Source organism: Papio anubis, unplaced genomic scaffold, assembly GCF_008728515.1.
Source record: "Papio anubis isolate 15944 unplaced genomic scaffold, Panubis1.0 scaffold1765, whole genome shotgun sequence".
Taxonomy (NCBI): Eukaryota; Metazoa; Chordata; class Mammalia; order Primates; family Cercopithecidae; genus Papio; species Papio anubis.
In genome coordinates, this window is record NW_022161763.1 from 1 (window position 1) to 8,859 (window position 8,859).

Here is an 8,859-nt window from a genome sequence, read left to right on the forward strand (position 1 = left end):
TGAATGTGGTCACCTGCACTTCAGCTCAGGAGTCCTGCAAAAGACAGAGGAGAGTGTTGTTTTCAACCTGGTTCTACCAACAGTTTCTTTTCGCGTCTTTCCAGGACTCCGATGAGAGCACTGCAGGAAAAAGAAAAACAAGTTCATGAGTCTCCCAGAGCCAACAGTCCCGCAGAGCACAGGCCTTTTCTAAGTGTAGAGGAGGAGTTTTGGTGTAAATTGCCTGATCAGAAATTTGGATCCAAAGTATTTCCTATTATTTCTGTCTCATGCCTTATCACCTCTATCATCATTCTAGTGTGTCCGGAGTTTGTTCCTTCAGGTGGGTTTGTGGTCTCACTGACTTCTAGAACGAAGCGACAGACCTTCGTGGTGAGTGTTACAGCTCTTAAAGGTGGCACCGACCCAAAGAGTGACCAGCAGCAAGATTTATGGTCAAGAGCAAAAACACAAAGCTTCCACACCATGGAAGGAGACCTGAGCAGTTTGCCGCTGCTGGCTGGGGTGACCAGCTTTTATTCCCTTATTTGTCCCCACCCATGTCCTGCTGATTGGTCCATTTTAAAGAGTGTCGATTGGTCCATTTTAAAAAGTGCTGATTGGTCCATTTTACAGAGTGATGTTTGGTCCATTTTACAAACATCTAGCTAGCCACAGAACACCGATTGGTGTGTTTTTACAGAGCATTGATTGGTGCATTTTAAAAACCTCTTGTAAGAGAATTCTCCAAGTCCCCACCCAACCCAGAAGTCCACCTGGCTTTACCTCTCCTTAGGGAAACCGGATCTGTTTGTAAAAGAGGATTAAAAGGTATTACCTGTTGGTTGAAGTCCAGAGTGTCCTGGGAAAAAGAGAAAAAGATATACACTTAAAAGATATGGAAGCAAATCTGGCCTCCAACACAGATTTCTCTAACAACACAACCCACACCAACCAGGGCAGACAGGAGCAGAAACAGACCATGTGACCCATGAAGCATGACGTGTCTGTCACAGGATCCAGTGTAATTGCATTAGCCTTAGTGGCTCTTCCTTAATTTGCTCCAGGATCTCAAACCAAAGGACCCCTACTTGTTAACCTTCCTCTTGTCTCTGCAGGCCACAAGCTATTATGCTTTGACATAGTAACCATGCACTGATGATTTCTGGATTAGCAGGACATTCGAGCCGTTTGGGGAAAGAAAATCTTTGTTCAGGGCCACTCATATACTGAGAACTAACCTCAGCAAAGCCATAGTTCCTCCTCCAGAAAAGCCTATGGAGAGAGCCAGCTACCAAAGGCTTCTCACCTTTCTGATTCCTGAAGTAGATGAACAGCCCGGCCCCAAGGAAGAGCAGGCCCAGCACAAAGCCCCCGACTCCACTCAGCATCTTGCTCTGTGCAGATTCAGACCGTGCTCCTGAGAGAGGAAGCCAGGTTTAGTGATGTTTATTCCAAACTGAACCTCTTTAATTGAGACTCTAAGATTCAGAGCTTTGAAAATGGGGAAGAAGGCTGCCCCACAAGAACTAAAATAACCGGCCATTTCTGGAGAAAAACAAAGGATTGCAAATCATACTGAACAGTTACAAGGTTCAGACATCAAACTCATTCAAATATTACAGCCTTGATGTAAGGTATGAGTGCAACATCTGATCCACAGAAAGCCTGAGACTCAATGAGGCTAAGTATGAGGCTAAGTAGTTGACCTAGAGTGACAGAGCTAATAAAAGGCAGAGCTGAGATTGGACTCCCCTCATGTCAGGAAGGCCCCTACACTTCTCCTCTTCCCAGATCACAATAAATAACTCAGAACAACAGCATCAGAAACTCAGTCTCAGACCCAGAGACAGGGCCTGGAGCCTGGGGAGAGCGGGTGACCCTGACCTGTGATATCATGGGGGGGGTTAAAAGAGGGACAACCTCTCCTGCCTGGCAGGCATGACTGCTTTCCCCGGGGTACAGGTGTTTTTAGAAACAATTACAGGGCTATCCCCAGTGATATGTGCTGATGGAGATGAGAACATGGAGCAAATGAAAATAGGATGTGGGAGAGGAGAAACCTGACACTCAGGGATTAGTACAGTCCCCTTCTTGGTGGGTGAGAAATGTATGAAGTCAGAAAGCTGCTCACTCCATTCCACTGTGAGAGGGCTGGTCACGCTTGGGTGCTCCACTTGGCAGGTGTAAACCTCTCCACTCCGAGGGACTGTTTCCAGCATCACCAGGGTCTGGAAGGTCCAGTCTCCATTCTGGATCAGGCCTGTGGACACCACCCCAGCCTTCTCTTCCTGGCCGTTCCGGAACCACCTGACTTCAATGCTGCCTGGATAGAAACCACTCACAGAGCAGACCAGGAGGTTGTGGTGCTGCAGGGGCTGGGTCTTTGCAGGATACACAGTCACCTTAGGTTGGACTAGGAGAAAAAAAAGGTACAGGGAATGAGTCAGGAAGACAGAGTAAGTCTCCTTGTTTGGCTGTTTTTCTGCTTCTCTGCAAACCCAGGCTCTGACCTTGACCAGCCCTCAGCACAGCTGGCCATGTGACCTCACAGTGTCATCAGCCTGAAATTTAATCTTGATAGTTAGCACCCATTAGATTTGAGAGATGTTGTGAAAAACTGTGTTTGTTTCTTCATAGCTTGAAATTGGGATGCATTGTCAAAGTGTTTATAAATCTTTGAAAGTACAGAGTGTAGTAATTAATACTGATATCTGAGCCTGGTTGCCTGGTTCAAATCCAAGGTCTGCCTTTTACTGGTTGATCCTGACAGAGTTTTTTGATTCTTCTGTGCTCAACTTTGTCACCTACAATGAAGGATAATTATACTAATTTAGCTCTTGGAGTTATATGAGGATTAATGCACATAAAATATATAAAACGATGACTGAAGATAGCCTTCAATTTATGAGGTCAGAAGCTTCTCACTCCATTCCCCTGTGAGAGGACTCATCACACGTGGGTGCTCCACTTGGCACCTATTTTTCATTCTTGTACACCGTGACAGAAAATATGATTTAAAGCAATGTGGATAGACAAAGGGACAGAGCTGGGTCTCCTCATGAGGAAACCGAGTGTGAATTTTTAGGAATACTGCCGCCATGCACTCACACCTTAGAACACCACAGAAATGGTTCTGCCCCTGGGAAGGTGGGACAGACGGAAATGATTCTCCAAATTTTTTCATTCCTAGAAAAGCATGCGTCCTAAAGCAGAGAGAAGGATTAAGGAACATCATTTTGGTTTTGAAAGCTCTTATATTTACATTTAACTGATCAATGAATCTCCCGTGCAAAACAAGCATTATTATTTTCAGGCCTATCATTGTAAAATGATTTTTCTTTCCAGAATGACACTTGGATTAAGGTAGGGTCTGGGACTCGTTACTTGGGGTGCTTATGCCCAGGAAAATCCCTGACACTAGCACACTCTCAATACGTCCAACTATTTTTTTTTTAGAAGTAAGGAGAAACCTAGAGACAACAATACCATAAAATAGTAGATTTAAGATGGTTTGTAAATCATTAATAAAAATTTTGCAATGTATTTTATTAAATAAAAATGTTCACATTCTTAACATGGAAAAGAATTTTCAAAATCAACATACAAACCACAAACAGGAGCAAATGCTGAATCAAATATCAATAAAGTGTTACTAATCTTAACAGTACGAAGAACCCACAAAGTCACTGAGAAAAATACTAAGCCCTCGAGATATTAGACAGTAGATCATTGTCCGTTCCCTACCAAATACAATAGGGAATTCTTAGAGCAGTAAGTATAATTGGTCAATAAATAGGTCAAAATAATTCAAAAGAATTACAAATAAAAAATATAAATTAAAAATTAACCAGAAACATACATTTTCAACTTTTGGAGAATGTCATAATAAAGGCCAACAAAGGAGAAAGTGAGGTGAGTTGTGTCACAACTATTACATATGAAAGAATAATATGTAACTACTAGAAAACTATTAGCATTATAACAAAATAGTAACTGTGTGAAAACTTTAATTCAAAACGTTAGTTTCACAGTCATTTCTACTATGTAAAAACATACACACTAAAAAATTTAGACCTAAAGAAGCTTCAGAGATGCCTCAGAGATCTCCTCAATTCCCCTAGAAATTAATCTAATGCTTTTACAAAACACACACCACACCTTTTTATTTCAGAGATTACATGAAGGGTGTGTGCCAGGGACAGTCCGGAACTGGCCTCCTCACGTTATCCCGAACCTTCCAGACCCCTCAGCTCTCCTCCCCTAAACCTTCACCCCAACCATACACACCTTACATTTCCCTTCCCTGCGTCTCTAAGGACCCAGGACAATCAAGGTCTCCTCTCTCTCCAGCCCCCTGCACCCACCTCCCATGTCACCTCCCCACAGAGGCCTCCAAGGATAAGAAGCAGCCCCCTCCTGCCTCCCCTCCTACAACTGCCACACAGACAAATCCACACTCTACACACACCTGTGCCCTCAGAATTGCTGGCTCGAGATACAGAGGATTCTAAATGCTCACAGATGGCTCTCTCTCTCACACACACACACTCACACACACACACTCTCACACGCACACTCACACACACACATTCCCAGCTCACAGGGACCCAGGCCCCGCCCCCGCCGCGCTCACCTCGCCGCTGCACTGTGAAGCTCTCACCAACCCCGTAGTTGTATCTGCAGTAATTGTCCACCGCGGTCCGCGCCTGCTCCAGAAAGTCCTTCTGGCTGTTGAAGTACTCCGCGCTACGCCGCCCCAGCTCCGTCACCGCCCGGAACTCCCCCACGTCGCTGTCGAAGCGCGCGTACTCCTCCTGGTTATGGAAGTATCTGTCGAGGAACCGCACCCGCTCCGTCCCGTTGAAGAAATGACACTCACGTTTAGCCTGCTCCAAGAAACGTGCTGTGGGGACACGAAGGATCCGGTCACACGGGCGGCCTCCTGAGAAGACACTGACAGCGACGCCGCCATCCGGGGCTCCTGGGCGGGGTGCGGGCACTGGGAACCTTAACCGGCCCCACCCGCACCGCCCACCAGCAGCCCAGGGGCTCATCCTCCGTCTTCCTGAGGCGAACGGGGGCCTGGGGGGCCAGGCGGGAAAACCCCTTCTGATCCCCAGGCTTTTGGGATCCCCTCCCTGCCTCCAGCCTGTTCTGGAGACCTCTAAGCAGGAGCTGGAGGAGGATCCGCCCAGCACCGCAGCCCGCGCCGCCTCTTCCTGGGAGCCTCCACCCCAAAGACACTCTCTGCTCCTTCCCTCATCCCACATCTTTACGGTTCCTTCAACAGCACCCACCACGATCACTCTGTGAACACTTCTTAGTGATGACCTTGTGTCAGGCCTCTAGGAATCCAAACAAGGGAAAACAGACCTCTCCACTCCGCTGGGGAGCTTAAGGAGCAGGGAAAGTCATGGCCACAAACCAAACACGCTGGAGCTTAGACAGGAATGAGAAATGTCAGAAGTGGGGAGTTCTGGAGCGGAGAATAATAGGATGATCTCAATTACATTAGGGTGCTAGAGAAGGACCCTCTGAAGAGTGACAGTTCAGATGGGACTTGACAGGTTAAGCAGGTGTGAGTCAGGGGGCAGAGTGCAGCCTGTGTGTCTGTTTGGACAAAACGGGGGAGACACATTTCAGGTTTAGGAAATCCCATGTACAAAAACTTGAATTGATGAACTTCTTTAAGAAACTAGAACAAAGTTCACTAAAGCAGAGAGGCTGAGGGGAAGGAGGGTAAAAGATTAGACTGCAGAAATCACAAGAAGCCAGGTATTTAAAAGCCTCGTGTATGGTGTTAGGATTTTGGATTTATACTAAAGACAATGGGAAAGTATCAAAGACTTTTAAGGAGAATAAAACCATGATCCTGGTAAACGTTCACAAATCTTCCTTTGCATTTCTAAATCCACAAAGCTCAGAAATCCAGTTAAAAAAACTTGAAAAACATTTGTTGACAATCTAGGTCCTACCTGAAAAGAATGTTTGGTAGAATTCTGGTCCCAATACAGTGCTATCTTTCCAGAAAATGAACTTGATGAGAACCAAGATTTAATGATTTCCTTGCTTACCAAGCAGTCACTAATCATATCATTTATCATTCACATCATCTTTTTTCTTAATTTCTCTACCACTGGTCCACTAATTATCTGTAGTAATGAATCACAACCACAGCTATTTTATTCCCATTTAATGCCCCAACTAACTCATGTCTTTCAGTCTCCCACTCCCAACAATACTAGCAGGCATCAAATGACCAGCCTTGGCCAGAGGCAGAACTCTCGGTTTTGTAGTCAAGTCCCCTCAGAAAGGGAGAAACCAAGAAAATGACATTCTCATACAGACAGTTTCAAAAATGAGCAGGTCCCCAGACTGTGAGCAAGGCCTGCGGAAATCACCCTCTGCCCTTTAGAAACGATGGTGGAGAGGTGAGCACCCTGGATCAAACAATGCCTATCTTTTCATCCCTAAATTGTCTAAGCACTTTCTTTACAGAGAGAAAGCTAAAAAATAAATGTGTGAAGTTGCTATCACTGTGGCTTGCGTGGGTAGCACTGTAATCCATGTCCGTGTGTCCCACTTAGGGTTGACAGATTTGGCAAATAAAACCAGAGGATGCCCAGGTAAATCTGGATTTCTAATAAATTATGGTTGTGTATCTGAAATTCAGATTTAACTAGGAATCTGTATTTTATTTGGACTCTAGCCCACCTTGCTAGTCAAACCTCAGAAGAAGGAGTGATTTAATACTTCCTTGTGTTCTTCAACACATGACCATTATGGACATACAGAACTTTTAAAATGTAAATGCAAAATGAATGAAAGTTTCTTCTATACATGGGAACTAGCAGCCCTTGCATGTACATGGGGACAGAGCCCCACTCTAAGAAACAACCTGGTACATATGAACATCAGAAATTCTGTCATTATCAATAATTCAGACACAATCAAATCACTACTCACTAATGATGGACAAACTCTCAAACTCTAGAATCAGAAAACCTGAATAAAAAACATGATCTCTTCTACTTGGGTCAATTTTTACCAACCATAAGCCTTTTTGTAACCTATCAAATGCATTTAATAATAGCGTAATCCTCACAGGATTACTGTTAAGTGTAAAATTAAATGATGACTCTTCTGAGCGCTGATTACAAAATAAACACTCAAATACATTCCCATTTTAACTTTTATGATCCCTGTGACTGCAACTCACATTATTTTTTGTATTCCTTAATTCTAAAGCAATTAATATCTTCATCATGATTTTGCAATTGTCTTCTGTTCTTCTATTAGTTTTATAAAGAATTGTCATTCTGAAAACATAGGGCAGAAACACTGGTTTATGTCTAATAATGCACTATACCTGAACAAATCTCACACAAAAGGCATCTGCTGACATAGGAGAAAGGGACTTTCTACATGCTCAGATTTAAACTGCAATCTGATTTCCAGCACTACATTTGTAATACTGGGTTTTACTTATAACCTCTCAATTTTAGATTCCAGAGGTGTATACGTTTTTAAACACCACAGATACAACAGGATCATTATTTAAACTGAATACTGAATTTCATAGGCCTGGTACACAGTCACTGCAAAATGCTACATGGCATATACTGAGGGCAACCGGATTCATTTTATTTATCACTCCATTCTCATGACCTAGAGTAATAACTGGTATATGCTATGTCACTAATAAATATTGGCTGTGTGAAATACTGGCTGGGTGACCTTTTGCATGAGGAGTCATCACTGCACACAGGGGCTCTCTAGTATTTCCTTGCTAATAATGACTGAGCATCTCTGGTTCACAGGTCTTCCTCCTTCTCTTCAGCTTTTTTAGCCTTTTCCTTTAGATCCAGCTGACTCCCTGAACCTAGAGAACAGTCCTTCCCTGAACCTCTCTACTCAAAACAGTCAACCTTAACCTCGTCCTCACTTCTACTCGCTCTTCAAATAGTCCAATCCAGCTTCCTCCCTGGGTACTTGATTGACTGCAAATATCAACTCCACCAAACCCAGGACTTGCTTCTCTGTCACGTTCTCACTTCTCCCTCCTCTTAGTGGTACTCACCACAATTGACCTCTCCCTTCTCCTTGAAAAAAATCTGTTTTCCTTGACCTACACACATTATATTCTCTTGATTTTTCTCCAACATCCTTGAGCTCTTTCTCAGCCCCCTTTGCTGGCCTGTGCCCTCTTCTTTTTTCTCCGCACAATCCATCTCCCTATGTATCCTCTTCCACTACCTGGAATTTAACACACTACACGTACTGATGCCGCCAACATAAATATCTGAAACCCTGGCCTCACCATGAGCCTCTTAAATGCCACTGACCTTCTGATTTTTCTACATGAATGTCAAAAAATCATCTCAAATTTAAACAAAACTTTTATTTCCAACCACCCACTTCAAGTCATTTCCTCTCATAGTTTTTCCTGTGTCAATAAACACCACCACCACCCACTTATTTGTCAAAACAAAATCCTTAGGAATAAGCTTGATTGTTCCACCCCTTTACAGTAATTCATTAACAAACTAAGCAAAAATAGATGCCAAGTCTGTCCACTTTATCCTTTTCACTGTCTTTATCACTAATGCATTCCATGAAGCCACAAGCTTGTTTTCCCAGGAGAATTCCCTGCTGTGCTCCTAAATAGTCTTCCCGACCACTCGTGAACCCCAACAATCCAATCCCCACAGAGTAGGTAGAATTAATTTTAATAATTGAATATAGGCAGGGTGCAGTGGTTCACGCCTGTGATTCCAGGACTTTGGAAGGCTGAGGTCGGTGGATCATCTGAGGTCAGGAGATAGAGACCATCCTGGCTAACACAGTGAAATCCCATCCCTACTAAAAATACAAAAA

The 8,859-nt window shown here is 43.8% G+C and overlaps 1 protein-coding gene across 2 annotated transcripts; it reads right to left on the bottom strand.

The window, feature by feature from the left end:
* On the bottom strand, positions 1–5,234 carry LOC101014430 (HLA class II histocompatibility antigen, DRB1-15 beta chain). Of its 2 annotated transcripts, XM_031661502.1 has the most exons (5): positions 4,616–5,234; positions 2,114–2,395; positions 1,289–1,399; positions 818–841; positions 1–34 (listed from the first exon to the last, which is right to left on the bottom strand). In XM_031661502.1, the coding sequence occupies exons 1-5, from the start codon at positions 5,034–5,036 to the stop codon at positions 21–23; spliced, it is 852 nt and encodes a 283-aa protein (XP_031517362.1). In that variant the 5' UTR covers positions 5,037–5,234; the 3' UTR covers positions 1–20. The 2 variants fall into 2 exon arrangements, with proteins under 2 accessions (XP_031517362.1, XP_031517363.1); XM_031661503.1 differs by lacking the exon at positions 818–841.
* Between the last annotated feature and the right edge of the window lie 3,625 nt (positions 5,235–8,859).